Raw genomic sequence first — 17,747 nt, forward strand, 5'->3', positions numbered from 1 at the left:
GTGACTGTGGGGGGACAGCGGGTGTTGGGGGGTGTCTGTGGGGAGCTGGGGGGCCCAGGGGGATGTTGGGGGGTGTCTGTGGGGAGCTGCTGGGGCCCAAGGGGAGGTTGGGGGTGTCTGTGGGGAGCTGGGGATGTTGGGGGGTGTCTGTGGGGAGCTGGGGGGCCCAGGGGGATGTTGGGGGGTGTCTGTGGGGAGCTGCTGGGGCCCAAGGGGATGTTGGGGGTGTCTGTGGGGAGCTGGGGGGCCCAGGGGGAGGTTGGGGGTGTCTGTGGGGAGCTGGGGATGTTGGGGGGTGTCTGTGGGGAGGTGTTGGGGGGCAGGGGGTTTTGGGGGGTGTCTGTGGGGAGCTGGGGGGCTCAGGGGGAGGTTGGGGGTGTTTGTGGGGAGCTGGGGATGTTGGGGGGTGTCTGTGGGGAGCTGGGGGGCAGGGGGTGTTGGGGGGTGTCTGTGGGGAGCTGGGGGGCCCAGGGGGATGTTGGGGGGTGTCTGTGGGGAGCTGCTGGGGCCCAAGGGGAGGTTGGGGGTGTTTGTGGGGAGCTGGGGATGTTGGGGGGTGTCTGTGGGGAGCTGGGGGGCCCAGGGGGAGGTTGGGGGGTGTCTGTGGGGAGGTGTTGGGGGGCAGGGGGTTTTGGGGGGTGTCTGTGGGGAGCTGGGGGGCTCAGGGGGAGGTTGGGGGTGTCTGTGGGGGGCACGGGGATGTTGGGGGGTGTCTGTGGGGAGGTGTTGGGGGGCAGGGGGTTTTGGGGGTGTCTGTGGGGAGCTGGGGGGCCCAGGGGGAGGTTGGGGGGTGTCTGTGGGGAGGTGTTGGGGGGCAGGGGGTTTTGGGGGGTGTCTGTGGGGAGCTGGGGGGCTCAGGGGGAGGTTGGGGGTGTCTGTGGGGGGCACGGGGATGTTGGGGGGTGTCTGTGGGGAGGTGTTGGGGGGCAGGGGGTTTTGGGGGTGTCTGTGGGGAGCTGGGGGGCCCAGGGGGAGGTTGCGGGGGGGTGTCTGGGCGCTCGGGGCGGCCCCCCCGGCTCTGCCCGCCCCCCCCAGCCCCGCCCCAGCGCGGCGCGGCCGGGAGGAGCCGGAAGGCGGCGGGGCGGAGGCGGCTCCATGGCGCTGAACCTGAGCAGGAACGGGCCGGCGCTGCAGGAGGCCTACGGCCGGGTGGTGGCCGCGGGCAGCCCGACCGACTGGTGAGGGGCCGGGCCCCCCCCGGGATCGGCCCCCCCTCGTCCTCCCCCCCCCCCGGGATCGGCCCCCCCTTCCTCCCGCCGGGCCCCCCCACTGCCGCCCCCCCTCCCCCCGCCGGTCCCCCTTCCTACTGCCGGGGCCCCCCCCTCCCGCCGGGCCCCCAGTGCCGCCCCCCCTCCTCCCGCCGGGCCCCCCCCTCCTCCCGCCGGGCCCCCCCTCCCCCTGCTGGCCCCCCCCTCCTCCCGCCGGGCCCCCACTGCCGCCCCCCCCTTCCTCCCGCCGGCCCCCCACTGCCGCCCCCCTTCCTCCCGCCGGGCCCCCACTGCCGGGCCCCTCCCGTCCCCCGCCGGGCCCCCCCCTTCCTCCCGCCGGGCCCCCCCACTGCCGCCCCCCCTCCCCCCGCCGGTCCCCCTTCCTACTGCCGGGGCCCCCCCCTCCCGCCGGGCCCCCAGTGCCGCCCCCCCTCCTCCCGCCGGGCCCCCCCTCCCCCTGCTGGCCCCCCCCTCCTCCCGCCGGGCCCCCACTGCCGGCCCCCCCCTTCCTCCCGCCGGGCCCCCTCCCCCTGCTGGCCCCCCCTTCCTCCCGCCGGCCCCCCACTGCCGCCCCCCTTCCTCCCGCCGGGCCCCCACTGCCGGGCCCCTCCCGTCCCCCGCCGGGCCCGCCTCCCCCTTCTCCTCCTCCCGCCCTCGCCGGGCCCCCCCTTTCCGGGACCGTCCCTGCCCCCCCCCCAGCCTGCCGGGTTCCCCACCCCCGCCGGGCCCCGGGACCGGCCCTGCCCCCCCCCCCAGCCCGCCGCCCCTCCAGACTGGCTCTGTGCCACCCTCTACCAGGCTCCCCCTCCCCAGGACCGGCCCTGCCCCCACCAGGCCCCCCACTCTCGGTTCTCGGGCCCGCCCCCTTGTACCATCCCCCCACCCCGTGAGGATTGGGACCACTCCAGACCCCCCCCCCCGAATGGTTCCCTTCCTCTTCCCTCGCAGTAGGGCAGGGCTGGAGGTGACGCAGATGCGGGGTGGGCCTTCTGGGGGGCAGGGCATCGGCTGGGGGGCCTCAGGGCGGGGGCACGTGTGTTTCACATTAGCTTAGATGGCGCTGGGGCCATGCGGGTTGGGGCGGCGTGGCCTCGGCTGCGGAACCGGCCACGGGGGTGGTTCGTGGTCGGAGAGGGTTGTGCGTGTGAGTGAGCAAGTGGGTGGGTGGGAGATGAGTGGTGGGGGAGTGGATGGCAGCCAGGATGACACAGGAGGGTGTGGGGTGGGGGCTGTGTGGAACCAGGGATGGCGTGTGAAGAAGGGAGGGAAACAGTCAGGTTGGTGACGGGTTTCAGGGTGGCGGCCGTGTTTGTCTGTATCAGCAAAAACAACGAGGAGTCCTTGTGGCACCTCACAGACTAACCAATTTATTTGGGCGTAAGCTTTCGTGGGCTAGAACCCACTTCATCAGATGCATGGAGTGGAAAATACAACAGAAAGCTAGCACAGCCATGCAGAATATATACACACACACACAGTACATGAAAAGATGGGAGTTGCTTTACCAAGTGGGGGGGTTAGTGCTAATGAGACAATTCAATTAACAGTAGAATACGAAGGGAAGAAGGATGGTGGTGAGGAGGGGGCTAGCATCCGTTCTGGGGAGATGGGGTGCAGCAGGAGGCTGGGCTGGTAAGGAATAATGGTGCATTGGTTGCTAAAATGTCACCCCTATGCTTTATTTCAGGGCTTTGTTTACCTACGAAGGCAACAGTAATGACCTGCGGGTGGCTGGCACTGGAGGTGAGTACATCTGGGGAAGGCCACCTCCTATGTGGGGCAGCCGTCCCCATCTGGGGTCAGGATGGGTCCTTGGTTGCTGTGTGTGTGCACAGAAGGTGGCATGGTTTAGCTTGACAGGGTTGTGATGTTTGTTCAGCTTCGTTACCCAGTGCTGGCTGTTGGTGTCCCGTGTTTGTATGGAATAGCTCTGGGGATGGAAATTCTGCCTCCTCTTTCACCCCAGTTGCTTAACAAAGGACATTCCTTTCTGGGGCTGTGGTCTCAGCACCTTGCTGCTTGCTCAGACTCACGGAAGCCGTTGTGAAGAGTCCTGGATTAGACCCGGGACACGTACTGTGGGACGTAAGGCTTTTCCAGTGATCCAGTAACAGTGCCTGGCGGTGATGCTTTTCCAGTGAAGAGGTGCAGTGTAAAAGCAGAAAGAGGGCAGTTAGTAGGGGACTGTGAAGCCACATGTAATATGAAGGCAAGTTTCTCAAAACAGCCTTGGCTCGTTTTCTTTTCCTTCCCCTTTTGTGGGGGTTTTTCCGTTGTTTTTGTTTTTTTTAAAGAAACTTGAAAAAAAATTCCGGTACCTCTTTTTAACTCTTCACAGTTCAGTTCATTCCTGTTGTATTTTAACACAAGTAGGGTTAATACAACAGAAAGCTAGCACAGCCATGCACTCTGAAGTCAAGGTGACTTGTGAACAATAATTCTGACTTACTCCTTTTTGCGGATACAGACTAACACGGCTGCTACTCTGAAACCTGTCCATATAGAGTATTTTCCGATTCGGGTTTCCCCGTTACATGTAACACTTAATATCTGGCTGATTTCCACATGAAAACCTACTAATTTACAGCTAAGAGCGCTAAACTGTAGGTCCTACCAACACCCAACTTAAAAGCAAGGAAATAAGTATTTGTATCATTTTGTCTGTGTTCCATTCATCGGTTTCCTTTCCCGACCTCATATTTTCCTTTCACCTCCTCCGTGTCGCCACACGCATCAGCTAACAGGCACCTTGAATGCCAACCATGTTCGCAGGTTATATGTGTTTGTGACTGACACTGGGTTAGTGTGACCTTGAGAAATTGTCTTGTATGTAGCTCTGTCTGTGGTTTTGAATTTGGCGGAAAATGAAGGGCAGTGTCACTCTGCAAATGGTAGCTGACGGATGGTTTTTTGGTCGTGTTCAGGAAACCTGTGAAGGGGTGATGTGTGGCTGTTCGTGATGGTTCTCACACCGGCACGCCCCATGCAGCCCTGCTCCCTCTCATGCCACCTTACTTATCTACCATGGTCAGATTTTAAACATTGACACATTAGATGCATTCATGCCCCTGAGGCCCTAGGAGATCCGTAGCAGTCCAGTCAAGCAAGCCTTCTCCAGTCTGCCAAACTAGGACTCCCCTCTGGAGAACTGTCTGGGGGAGAAACTGCTCAGCTGGTAACTCTTGTCCCTGCCCTGTCCGTGATAGAAATAGGGGCAGGAAGAGAGGGATAATTGTAGCTGGAGGTCCCTCAGTAGAGGAGCTAAGAGCTTTTCCGTCCCACAGCTGAGCTCCTGAGTGAGAGAAATCTGTCAGACTGGGAATCTCCTCCTGAGGTTTAACTGCTAGGGAGGGGCATTGGTAAAGGAGGGAGCCAAGGAATTTGGCAGCAGGGCTGAACTGCCAGCACGTTCCTAGACCCCACTTTTCCAAGCCCGATTTTCGGATGCCCTAATTTTAGGAGTCTCCCCATCCCATTAAATTGCCTTCCAGACAGAAGGATAATTACCTTCATTTCAGTGAGTGAAAACATTCGTAAGGCAAAGGACATAATGTTCTGTTTGGAATGGCGCTAAGGGAGTAGGGCCTCCGGAACAGAGAATCTGGAAGGTCAGTTCTTAGCCCGGCTCTGCTCTACAGCCCCACTGCCAGCCTTTTTGCTTGGCTCCCCTCATGTCTCCGCCCCAACCCAACAGCTGAATTTTGGGCCTAGGCTGCACCCACATCTTCACTGATTCAGTTAGGCTCACAGTTGATGAACCACAGGGTGCTTTCTGTAGCGCCGTCTTACTAACAGGGTTAAGATATGGTGGGAGAAGAGGAAAGCTGAAATCCAGACTCAAGATTGGAGCTCTCCTACAGAGGCAGCTTGACCCCTGTTGCTTTGAAAATGGAAGTTGCTGACAAAGCTGAGTGGCTCTGTTGGTTTTCCTTGTCTGATGACAAGGTGGTTACAACTTGTTACATTTTATTTTAAAAGTTCAGCGGTGTTCTGGATCTGAGATCTTATCAGAGCGTGTGCAGTTTGGTGGTTGTGGGGACGAGGGTTGTGTGTTGAGAGGAAACCCCCCAGAAGTGAGATTGTCAAGACAGCTGCAAAAGGGAAAATTTCTAAACTTTTCTTCTGCAAACGCTAGTGAGTATTTTTCTGGGAACATCACGTGGAAAATTTATTTGCCATCTGAAATGACTGGGCTAAATTTGGAGACTGAGTAGAACTGTTTAATTGTGGGGAAAATAGGGATTTCAGTCCTGCTTCAAGTGCAAATCTAAATGCAGCCTTCGTTCTGGAATTGCTACCAATGCCTGATGACTGATAGGCAACTCGTACATTTTGTGGTGGTTAAATGTAGTTGAGCCAAAGCTGCAGGAAGAACCTTGGATGGTGAAATTTTAGTGGTGTGCGAGCACTTGATTGCAACCCCCGTGTTAATAGTGTACTCACGGTAGTTTTTAGCATTTACTGATAGTGGGAGAGGTATCGTGGGTAATGTAGCGCTTTCTATTCTAGTCCCTCTTTTCACACTCTCATCCCTTTCAACTTCCAGGTTGAGATATTCAAGGCTTGGCCACTGCCTAAGGGTGAATTGTCTTTTTCCTTTTAAAGTTTGAATATCAGCTGTTGGTAGGAGAGGGAATGCGCTTTCCCCATGATGTAACTTCTTGACAAGAATTTTTTTTGAGGAGCCATTCACACGCAACAGCTGGGGGGGGGGCGGGGGGGGGACTGAAGTTGAAATTTGGCAGGGAAGGCCTTTGCAAGTCCTGTGAAAATGAGCTTTGAAAACCTCGTGCTGCACAAACTCAGTTGAATTTCGCCCACTTTCCTGCTAACCTCATAAAACGAGAAGTTGATGAAGACCAGCCTGACCCCACATGTGCGTCTAAGTCAGCCCTGCATGTGGTCCTTGTAAGGTGAACGGGGAACAAGGGAGAGTTCCAACGCATAGGAGGGTGCCCTGCTTTGATGCATCTTAGGAGCTTTCCTGCTGAGGGGCTTCTTCCTGGTGGCCTCCAGTAAGCGTGCTGCGGTCTAGGCCAGTGGTTCGGCTGCTCAGAATTCTCTTGAGGCTGGTGCCTGGTATTAAGGTGCCAGATATTAACTTGCACCGTTAATGAAGCACGAAGGCTGCACGCAAAAGCCAGAAAAGGACAAAGTTAATGTTGCCCACGTAGTTGTAACTCCACCTCTTTGTGCATAAACTGCATTCTGACACTGTTCAATCAGTCCAGACCATCTCTCAAATTATACCATAACATAGGCTTATCCCATCTTTTTCCTGCAACCATGGGTCCATGTGTAACATCCACAGCACGGCTTTGTGTATAGCAGACTGCAGACATGGCAGTTTTTTATAGGAAAAGTACCTAGCAAACTCTTCTTACGCAACAGAGTAACCACAGTAGTGGTGAAAATCTGAAGGTGTATAGAAACCACCTACGTTTGCAGCTAATTTAGCTGCATAGCTGAGTGTCTCGTGCCCTTTTACACCTACATGTCACACTGCTGTGGGTAAAAAGAAAACGAGGACTTGTGGCACCTTAGAGATTAACCAATTTATTGGAGCATAAGCTTTCGTGAGCTACAGCTCACTTCATCGGATGCATTCAGTGGAAAATATAGTGGGGAGAGTTATATACATAGAGAACATGGAAACAATGGGTGTTACCATACACACTGTAACCAGAGTGATCACTTAAGGTGAGATATTACCAGCAGGAGAGCAGGGGTGGGGGGACAGGGGACCTTTTGTAGTGATAATCAAGGTGGGCCATTTCCAGAAGTTGACAAGACCATCTGAGGAACAGTGGGGGGTGGAATAAACGTGGGGAAATAATTTTACTTTGTGTAATGACCCATCCACTCCCAGTCTCTATTCAAGCCTAAGTTAATTGTATCCAGTTTGCAAATTAATTCCAATTCAGCAGTCTCTCGTTGAAGTCTGTTTTTGAAGTTTTTTTGTTGAAGAATTGCCACTTTTAGGTCTGTAATCGTGGGACTAAAGAGATTGAAGTGTTCTCCGACTGGTTTTTGAATGTTATAATTCTTGACATTTGATTTGTGTCCATTTATTCTTTTACGTAGAGACTGTCCAGTTTGACCAATGTACATGGCAGAGGGGCATTACTGGCACATGATGACATATATCACATTGGTAGATGTGCAGGTGAACGAGCGAGCTTCTGATAGCGTGGCTGATGTGATTAGGCCCTATGATGGTGTCCCCTGAATAGATATGTGGACACAGTTGGCAACGGGCTTTGTTGCAAGGATAGGTTCCTGGGTTAGTGGTTCTGTTGTGTGGTGTGTGGTTGCTGGTGAGTATTTGCTTCAGGTTGGGGGGCTGTCTGTAAGCAAGGACTGGCCTGTCTGCCAAGTTCTGTGAGAGTAATGGGTTGTCCTTCAGGATAGGTTGTAGATCCTTGATGATGCTCTGGAGAGGTTTTAGTTGCGGGCTGAAGGTGATGGCCAGTGGCGTTCTGTTGTTTTCTCTGTTGGGTCTGTCCTGTAGTAGGTGACTTCTGGGTGCTGCTGGCTGACAAGAAACCGGTTTTGCTGTCCAGACGCCTGTGCAGGGAGCTCAGGGGAAGCTGGCTTTCCTGTTTGTGAGTGTGCATGGTCTCTTATTTTGAGCTTGCTGCTAAAATGAAATGGGAGGAAGGAACACACAGCTGGAGACTTAGTCAAGCTGGTCTCGTTTTGGATTAAACAGGAGCCCCTTCAGTAAGCCACATCCAAAGAGGTGACCGGTGTTCGTTCCTGAGCCTCTGTTCCTACCACGTTCGCTTATGCATATTACTTTAAGGAATCTGGATTCCACTGAAATCAGTGATAACTCCTATGGACTTTAATGGGACCAGGCTGTTTAGAGGGGAGGGATAGCTCAGTGGTTTGAGCTTTGGCTTGCTAAACCCAGGGTTGTGAGTTCAATCCTTGAGGGGGCCATTTAGGGATCTGGGGCAAAAATTGGGGATTGGTCCTGCTTTGAGCAGGGGATGACCTCCTGAGGTCCCTTCCAACCCTAATATTCTATGATTATTGTTTCAATACAACTTCTTGTACAAACTTGTGTGTAGAGTTTAGAGCCATCTGCTACAGCTTTGAAAACAGACACTGTATTGAAATATTTAATTACAATGAAGTGCCTTGGAATATATGTCCATTTATGGTAAGAGTGGTTTTCATTTGATATACTTTTTATTTTAGATCCTGTAGGAATCTGGCCTCTTTCCAGATGAAATGTGAGGGTACATTTGTAAGGATGCCAGGGCTCTGAAGAGGTCCTACCTCTTCCATATGATCCATAAAATTGCAAACCCTAGCAGAGCTGTGTGAATTTATTGGTTTAGGTGGAGGCCTCTCACCGGGAGCTGAGTTTGTTCTGACTACTCATGGCCAAGCAGTGGGAGAAAGCCACCAAGGGCTGAATCTCAGGAGTGGGGACTGTAACATCCACAGATAGGACTCTCATCGGGGGCTGTGCTTGTTCTGTGTGTCCATGTGCACTGATGGAGGACTCACGCTGGCTGGTGATCTGTTCTCTTCGAGAGACAGGAAGTCTTGCCATAGTGTCTAGTGGAGATTGGGGCATGAACAAGAGTGAGCTGGCTGAAGCTGGGCCTGGACAAGACTGAGGTGAGAATGGTGGGTTGGGGGAAGCAGCTGGAGAAGATGGTGGAAGTAATATTGGCCTCTTTGATTGGAGGAGTACTTCTGCCTTTCATTAATGGTGTTTGCAGCTTAGGGGTGACTCTTGACCCCTAGTTGCTGTTTGATGATTTCAGCAGTAATCCAGTCAGCTTTTTACTATTTTATGTTTGGCTAGGAGGTTGGACCTTTTCTTTCGGATGTTGTTCAGGCCTTTGTCATTTTGGTGAGACTATTGCCATGCACGCTATACGGGGCTGCACCTTAGAGCCATTCAGAGACCGAAGCTGGTGCAGAGTGTAGTGACTTGGTTATCGAGTTGGGCTTTCTGCTGGGAACAAGTGACAACAGTGCTGTAGGGTCAGCACTGGCTGCCCATTGGTCTTAGGGTGGAGTTCAAGGTGTTGGTGATGACCGCTAAAGCCCTAAGTGGCCTGGGACTGGCCTCCCTGAGGAATCTCCCCTCTCCTAGGCCATGCTACCACAGCTGTGGTCAGCGGGGGTGCTCAAACTGGATCCCTCTCATTATAGAAGAGAGGGGTGGCTGGCAAGGTGTTCTCTGTGAGGGCTCCAGGACACTGGAACTTGCTTTCCTGCCTTGGTCTGAAAAAGCTGAACTCTGACTTTCAGGGCACACTGCAAGAGACACCTGCTTGGCAAGGCTCTGGAGAAAATGCTCAGGGTCTTCCTAGATGATGAAAGCTGGCTGCCCTCCCGAGTTCCTGTGGAACTGGTTTCCGCCTTGCTGAGGTTTAATTGTATTTCTTGCGTGGTTATGTTAGGGTGCCTGACGCCTTGGATAGATGTCTTTATTATTTTTTATAACATCATTATGATGGTAGGTAGGAATAAGCATCAGAAGCAGACAACCTCTCAGGTCCCGTTTTCATGGACACATCGCTGTTGATGAAGGCTGCTGACAATTCAGTTTTATTTTCTCAACAGTTTGTTTCTTAGTTGGATGCTTTTCTGAGGGACGCTGACGGTAATTCTTCCTCTTCTCAAGACTGAGCTGGCTGGATCAATCTCACTTGGCTCATCTCTCTCCCTTTCTCCCTCTGTGAAAATCACCGTATAGATGGTGGCCTGGAGGAGCTGGCTGAGGAGCTCAACAGTGGTAAGGTGATGTACGCTTTCTGTCGGGTAAAGGATCCCAACTCTGGCCTTCCCAAATACGTCATCATCAATTGGGTAAGCAGAGATGGACTGTTTCTGTTAGCATATGGAACCTTAGCTATATGTTTGATTCTCTCTCTAGGTGGAAAACCATACACCCTTGAACCAGAGCTGCCAGCATCTTAGAAAGCTAAGGCTGCAATTATGTCATGGAATCCGTGACTTCCATTGACCTCAGTGACATCTTCTGCCCTGGGGCTGGAGCTCCCAGCCAGCCCTCCTTTGCAACCCCTGCCCTGCTGGGGGGACGCTGCAGCTGCCCAGCCGCAGTGGGTGGCTGGGGAAACCCCACAGCAGCCAAGCCCCGCAGGCAGGGGGACCCTGGAGCTCCCACTCACCGCAGCGGTGGGGGACCCGGGAGCCCCAGCAGCAGTGGATGCTGAATCCACCTCCCCGTTTTGTCACAGATCTTTTTAGTAATAAGTTAGGGACAGGTCCTGGGCTTCTGTGAATTTTTGTTTATTGCCCGAGACCTGTCCTTGACTTATTACTAAAAATATCTGTGACAAAAACTTAACCTTATAGATAGCTAATGCTTGGAATGACTTCGGGGCCAGAGTGAGACTCCCCAAAAAACACATGCAAATCTCTAGTGCACTGCAAAATGCTAAGAATTCAGATGAACAAAATGGGGAGATGTTCCTAGGCCTTCTGAGGTGCTCTGTTCTTGTTAAGAGCATAAGAATTGACATACTAGGTCAGACCAATGGTCCTTCTAGCCCATTATCATGTCTCCAACAGTGACCAGTACCAGAGCTTCAGTGGGAGTGTACAGAACAGGGCAGTTGTCATGATCCACCCATCTTCCCCTCCCCGTTTCTGGCAGTTAGAGGTTTAGGGACATGGGCTGCATCTCTGACCATCTTGGCTAATAGTCATTGATGGACCTGTCCTCCATGAACTTATCCAGTTCTTTTTGGAACAGTTATACTTTGGCTGTCACGGCACAATTCCACAGGTTAATTGTATGTCATGTGAAAAAATATTTCCTCTTTATTGTATTAAACCTGCTGCCTGTTAATTTAATGGGGTGACCTTTGGCTTTTGTATTGTTAAATAACACTTCCCTATTCATTTTCTCACACACACCATTCAAGATTTGATAGACCTCCTGTCATCCTTGCCCCCGTTTAATTATCTCTCTCTAAGCTAAACCGTCCTAATATTTTTAGAGTCTCCTCATATGGAAACCGTTTCATACCCTTGATCATCTTTCATCTTCTCTGAACCTTGTCCATTTCTACTACATCCTTTTGAGACGGGCTGACCAGAACTGGACACAGTATTCAAGGTGTGGGCGCACCATGGATTAGTATGGTAGTTAAACTAGCAGTAAATATTAGCAGGTTATTTAGGTTAAGGTTATTGAGGCGATAAATATCTTGAAAATAACCCCTCTAAAGCGTTGTAGCGAGAATAAAATGTTTGCAAGTGAGGAAGACTTGGAGCTGAGATTCCACAAACAGAGCACGCACTGTGCTGTTCTTTATTCTGTATAGGTGGTGGTTCTGTGCTCGTCACTGTAGTGTCTGAGTGCCTTCCAGCGCTACAGTGGAAGCCATGTGACTCCACATCTGCCGGGTGTTGTTTGTTCTCTCCATCCTCTCTCCGGGGGAGAAGTCTGTGCAGTGGAGTGTCTTGTTTTGGGAGGGTTTTAGGTTTTTGCAAACGTACATGTTGCTTCGTATTGATGTTAGAAGGCCGGTCAAAGACAGTGCCGGCACTTGGAGCAGAAGGTGGTGAGTTTTGTGATGGTCCTTAGTGCAGATATACCCACCGATCCGTGTGTGTTACAGGTCCCACTCTGGGCCTGATCCAGGGGAAGATGCGCGTCTGCTGCAGCCCCACCTTTGGCACCTTGGCTGTTCAGCTCAAGCTGTAGCAACTCCTGCTTTCAGCCGTTGAGGTTCCCAGTTCAATCCCTGGTGTGTCGGCTAAGATGGCAGCAAGGTTTACAGGCCCAGTGTCTGGGAGTAGGATCCTGTTCTCAAGGAACCAGGCACTGGTAGTACTAGAGAGGGTTAGCAGAGAGGAAGGGGGAGGGATAGCTCAGTGGTTTGAGCATTGGCTTGCTAAACCCAGGGTTGTGAGTTCAATCTTTGAGGGGGCCATTTAGGGATCTGGGGCAAAAATTAGGGATTGGTCCTGCTTTGAGCAGGGGGTTGGACTAGATGACCTCCTGAGGTCCCTTCCAACCCTGAGATTCTATGATTCTATGAGAGGGCGTCTGCCACTTGGATGCTTATTTTACATTCATCTCTTACATTCCTCTCCTTCGCGTTAAGTAATGCTGCCAGAGCTTTGCCTTGGGCACGCAGCATCTCTTCCCCCTCAATCTGTCCTCCGCCTCACCTCATGGGTGAGAGCTGTGATGTCCTGTTTCAAGGAGCCATGCCGGGGGGGCCCGTGTCTCAGTTGAGTGCTACACCGCCCTTGAGATGAGGTTCTAGGTACTGATGATTTCTCTTTGCAGACTGGCGAAGGTGTGAACGATGTGAGAAAGGGAGCGTGTGCCAACCATGTCAGCACTGTAGGAAACTTCTTAAAGGTACAGGCATGTTTTTATGATGATCTCCCTGGACGCCCCCCCTTTGCTGCTGTTTGCCCTTTCCATTATTCCAGATCTGCAGCCCTGGCTTTTTGTCCTTCCTGCTGGGAAAGGCCCGAGGGAGGTACAGCAAGTTTTGCAGGGCTCTGGCCACTCCATATTTACAGCCTGGGATCTTCCCGGGTGAGCATGGGCTTCTCCTGGAACAGAAACACAGCAGAAAGCCACAGCAGGGTGTGCGTTAAAATGCCGTTGGCACTCAGCTGAGTCCCCTTAACCACCTGTGAAGTGAACCCGTTGAGCATCCTGTGGGGGCTTGTTGCTGGTAGACATGTTCTTCTAAGTTTCTTTGAGAGCCAATATATTTTAGGGGGTTTCCCTGGTGAAAAATAGTTCCTGATAGAAAAAGAGACCACACGGAAGGGAAGAGCTACAAACACCCGTTCTCTCTTACATTGTGGATATTTACCTCATTAGATTAACAGTTCTCCCTCATACCTGGCAGCCCTTTGAGCTGCAATTTGTGGGCAAATGGCTTCTTTAAACTCTGCTTTCAGTTGCAGTAATTCAGTGGGGAGCTATGTAAAGTATCATTTTAAAAGGGGACTTGGAGTTGCCAGAGGCTACAGACTGCTGCAGAGGGGTGGGAATGTCATGTCTCCTTCTGCCCTCTCTCTTTCAGTCCCTTGACCTTGGGGTTCCTTCATCCTTGCTGTTTTAGATTCGGTATTGAGTCCAGATACTTCAAGGAGCTTGTGGCTCAGGTCTGTAAAGTGGAAAGTTCAGGTCAGCCCAGTATCCTCTTCAGGAGCTGGAGGAGAATGGGTGACAGCAGCAGCCTTACCGTGTCACTTCACATGCCATGAAGTGTGGGACCAGATCCCAATGGCTCTCTTTGCCTCTCCCTTCCTTCCCCTCTGTGGGGGTCGTACAGAAGGCAGACAGAGGGATTGGAGGTCTCTGTTCCCATAAGAAGTGTCTGCCCCACACGTGCAGTGGTGAAATCAGGCCAGTCTGCTCTCAGGTCACTCCGCAGCAGTGTGTGTCTTTGGGCAGAAGGGTGTCATCCTTTAGCCCTCGGAGTCAAGTTTCTCCTAACTGTGCTGCTCTTTTTCTCTGCCCAGGGCGCCCATGTGACGATAAATGCTCGGGCAGAGGAGGACGTGGAACCTGACTCCATCATGGAGAAAGTTGCCAAGGCTTCCGGCGCAAACTACAACTTTCATAAAGAAAGTAGCAGGTTCCAGGATTCAGGCCCTCAGGCACCAGTGGTGAGTTCCTGGGACCTTTCTAAGTAACCTTTGCACCCCTGGGCTGCAGGTTCAGCAGGAATCTAGCTGCCAGTGACTCAGCTGCGCAGCAAATAGGGCTGCTCAACTCTGATCCTGGTTTGACGACGCACTTGTTCTGAAGCTAGCCGTGGTATTCTTCATGGCCTCACCCTCTGTATCTCAGAACCTCTTTCTCTGGATCTGATGGCTAGTGCAAAATGAGAGACCAGCCTCTGTGTATTCTCAAGTGTTGTCTTGTCTACAGTGACTCCGAAGCAACAACATTTGAATTTCTAAAGCACCCCTCTCAAGATGTGTGTTAGCCCACAAGAATTAATGTCAGAGCACATTCTTTTCAGTTTCAGACATCAATTTTTGTGCTTTCACTTTTCAAACACTGCATAAGCATCAGTTCATCTAAACACTAGAAAAGATCCACACATGCAATACGTCAGGGTCAGGTTGCTGACTGTCTCAGCTTGTTCGCTGAATGGTACTTAATCATCTGTGTCTTGGTGCTGTTTCTGTCTTCCTTTCTCTTGTTGTTGAAGATCCTTTGCTGATCCTGTGATGAGCTCTCAGCTCCTTAGCTTCTGCCACATAGCAGGGTGGAGCGGGGGACTTATTCTTCAAATATCTATATATTTACCACTGTCTTTTCCCTTTTTGGGTAATTTCCCCCCCTCATCCTGCCAGTTTTGTCTGTCTCTAAAATGCAGCTCTCCAATTAAAACTTCCTATCTCTCTCTGGGCCAGACTTCAGGGTCTGGCCCATGCGGAGTCATAAACAGGCTTTCAACATTCCATTGGACTTTCCCTTTCCCGGGCCCTCTCCACATTCCCCCAACCTTGGAGACTGCTTGGCCTGTTGCACAGAATCAGGCACTTAATGGTCCTGTTGAACAGTTCTGGGCGCACTATCCTGGGAGGGGAACCTGAAAGATGCTGGACTGTGTTGCCAGGCTGCTGCAATTTTCTGACCACTAGGTCCTGATTATATACAGACTGCCTCAGCTGTGTGTTTCTCTTGTCCACCTCTAGAGTTCTGTCTATCAGAAGACAAACGCCATGTCTGAAATCAAGAGGGTCGGTAAAGATAACTTCTGGGCCAAAGCAGAGGTGAGTCCCCAAGCATTGGATTGCTGAGGGAGGCTTGATTTGGGTAAGGTGCTCGGATTTAACCTGAGCTTTTTGGGTCACTAACTGCCTCTTCCTCCCCTTTCTAAGGCTGGGTTTTGCTGACTCCTGGGTATGGGAAGGGTTTGTTCTGCTTTTGTGGGGGTGACTGTTTCCAGCTGCTATAGAAGAGACTGGAGAAAGTATTGGGACAAGTCCTGACTCCCGCATGTCCTGCCGGGTTTGTAAGCAGAAGTCCTGATATTTCTACATGAATCCAAAATGCAGGAGCGAGGGCTGGAAGGAAATTTTGCTTCAGCTGAAAATTAAGTGGAGACGTGTAAGTTTTCATATCTAGGCAGCTCATCTTCATGGCACTGTCTCTCAGTGCCCATCGAGATTCTTTAGTCCTCATCTCATAGCACCTGAGAGCTTCCAGAATAACAATAAGCTCTGTTCTTCTTCCCCAGCCTTTTGAATCATTAGCTTGATGAGTTTGAGTGTAAAGATTCTGCATATACTGAGGTCTGAATGTACTGAGGTTTGTGGTCTCTTCTCTCTTGTAGCAGTGAGTTCCGTAGTCTGGTCTAGCTCTAGCGAGCATCTTGGCTCCTGCCCTCTCGAGGCTCCCACTGACGGTCGGCAGGTTCACGGCTGAAGTGGGCTGTAGCTGTTGTGGGAGGTCGTGGCTCTGGAGGGGAAGGGGTCTCTCGGGGAAATAGGTCGGATCCCAAGAGGGCTGTGACTAGGGAACCAGTGTGCTGAGTGGAATGCTGCGGCAGGTTTGGTTAAGCAGTCAGGCCGCTGCAGTCCTTAACAGGTGTTTGACTCCTCCCTGGATCTAAATCCCTGTGACAATGGAGCCTGCAGGTCCCGGATGTGAGCATTTCCGTGGCCAGGGCTGTGTCCGCTGGGACAGCACAATCTCCCCACCAGGCCCAGCTGGAAGTGGACATGTTTTGCCCCACTGCCTGTTGGGGCATGTGGTAGCAGAGAGAAGTCTGAAAAGGAGCGCTAGGTCGCAGACCAAGCTAACCATCTGAGGGCCTTTGACAGTGGGTGATGTTACAAAGGAAGCAAGTTCTCCAAAGCGCACCCCGCCGCCCAGTCTGGCCTGGGCTCGGCTTGGCCAGCTGCTCTTTCGATTTTGACGAGGCACTGAGAGAGCAAGGCAGCGGTGCTGCTCCGTTTGACACGGAGGAGGTTAAACACTGGAGACAAGTGGTGGTTTCCTCAGTCCTGGCCAGACAGAGAAAGGATGGTCCGATGGTTAGGCAATTGCACTAGGTCTTGGAAGACCATGCTTCCGTTCCCTGCTCTGCTGCAGGCTTCCTTTGAGTGTCCCAAGGGAAATCACTTAGCCGCTCTGTGCCTCATCTGTAGGAGAGGGACCGTAGCCCTGCCTTACCTCATGGGAGTGTATGCGTGTGTGTGTGACCTTAAATGTATTGGAGGTTATCAGGTGTGCAGATACTGTGGTGATGGCGGCCAGATAAGTACCTGAGTGAGTTAACAGGGCTGCCAGAGCTGCGGCTGGCCCTGGGGCTTCCCCAGCTGCCGGGGTCAGCCACACCAGCGCTGCAAAATTCACGGAGATCACAGGAAGTCATGGAAGCCATGATTTCCCTGACCTCCGTGAACGATTCGCAGCCTTACTGATAGGTTAACCTATTAATTCTCATGATCATACCTGCCCTTCCATTCTCAAGCAGTTTTGTGGTTATCACTTCCATGTTCCTGTGGTTACCAGTTACCATTAGGTTCCAACTCCTGCCATTCAGCCAGCTATTCCTAGTTCCCCAACAGCTAATGGTCATTGCCAGGCCATTTATCTATGACCAGGGTAACAGGCCTACTTTACGTGACTATACTTATGCTAACTTGCTTATGCTAATGTCTTACAGGGCACAGGCCTGTAGGTTCCTTGTGATACAGTGACTACAATCAAAGCTAAGCTAGCCCTATGGGCTACAGGTCCCAGGTGTTCTGTTCTCTGTTCCCGTCAGGAAGGGGAGGGCTCGGTCTCAGGGCATGGCCCTGATCGCTGTCAGGGCTTCCGTGACTTGTGCTTACATGAACAAGCAAGGTCTTTGAGGGAAGATTCTGTGTTTCTGGGTCCGCCCTCCATGTGGAGTTCTTGGAGGTTGAAGGAGCCCTCCCAGGAGTGTGTGGGGTGATGTTAGAGCAATCAGGGCTGCACACAGTCCAGCTGTAGTGGACAACACTGTAACCAGCTGTAAATCTCCCATGACGGTTGGTGATTAAAGTACAAAGACATGGTGAGGAGAGAGCTGTGGGGATTTTTCTCCTGTGCTGGCAGCTTTAACCAGCCTTGGCACGCTCCCGTCCTTAGAAAGACGAGGAGAACCGCCGGCTGGAGGAGAAGAGGAGAGCGGATGAGGAGCGACAGCGGCTGGACAAAGAGCACCAGGAGCGGGAGCTGCAGGAAGCAGCCGGGCGTGAGCGAAGATTTAAAGAGAGATCCAATGAGATTGATGCTCAGAAGTGAGTCTCTTCTTTGCACTGAGACGCTCTAATGGCTTCCTTGCCTTATCCCAGGGGTCTGTCTGGTCTCCTTCCCTCTGACCCAGGGGCTGCTTTATTCTCCCCATCAGGCTAGCAATCCCACGCTGCAGAGTGTAGGATTCAGGGGTGAGGACCTATGTAGTGAATGCTCCACCCTCGCCTCAGAAGACAGTCCCAGTGCCCTTCCAGCCAGATCTCTGGCATCTCTCCTCAATGTCCCCTTCACTGTGCCAGTCTCCCCATTCCTGTCAGCGG

General features: G+C 52.5%; 1 protein-coding gene across 2 annotated transcripts in view; it reads left to right on the forward strand.

Annotated features, from left to right (window-relative positions):
- Positions 1-1,045: 1,045 nt before the first annotated feature.
- DBNL (drebrin like) overlaps positions 1,046-17,747 on the forward strand; it is a 35,584-nt gene continuing 18,882 nt past the window's right edge. For both annotated transcript variants that reach the window (XM_073324727.2, XM_073324728.2), the window contains exons 1-7: positions 1,046-1,178; positions 2,896-2,951; positions 9,934-10,046; positions 12,505-12,579; positions 13,704-13,850; positions 14,892-14,969; positions 17,320-17,471. In XM_073324727.2, coding sequence (XP_073180828.1) covers positions 1,096-1,178; positions 2,896-2,951; positions 9,934-10,046; positions 12,505-12,579; positions 13,704-13,850; positions 14,892-14,969; positions 17,320-17,471 — 704 coding nt within the window. In that variant the 5' untranslated portion in view covers positions 1,046-1,095. The remainder of the gene's footprint in view (positions 1,179-2,895; positions 2,952-9,933; positions 10,047-12,504; positions 12,580-13,703; positions 13,851-14,891; positions 14,970-17,319; positions 17,472-17,747) is intronic.

The sequence above is a fragment of the Lepidochelys kempii genome, chromosome 26 (assembly GCF_965140285.1).
Source record: "Lepidochelys kempii isolate rLepKem1 chromosome 26, rLepKem1.hap1, whole genome shotgun sequence".
Classification (NCBI taxonomy): Eukaryota; Metazoa; Chordata; order Testudines; family Cheloniidae; genus Lepidochelys; species Lepidochelys kempii.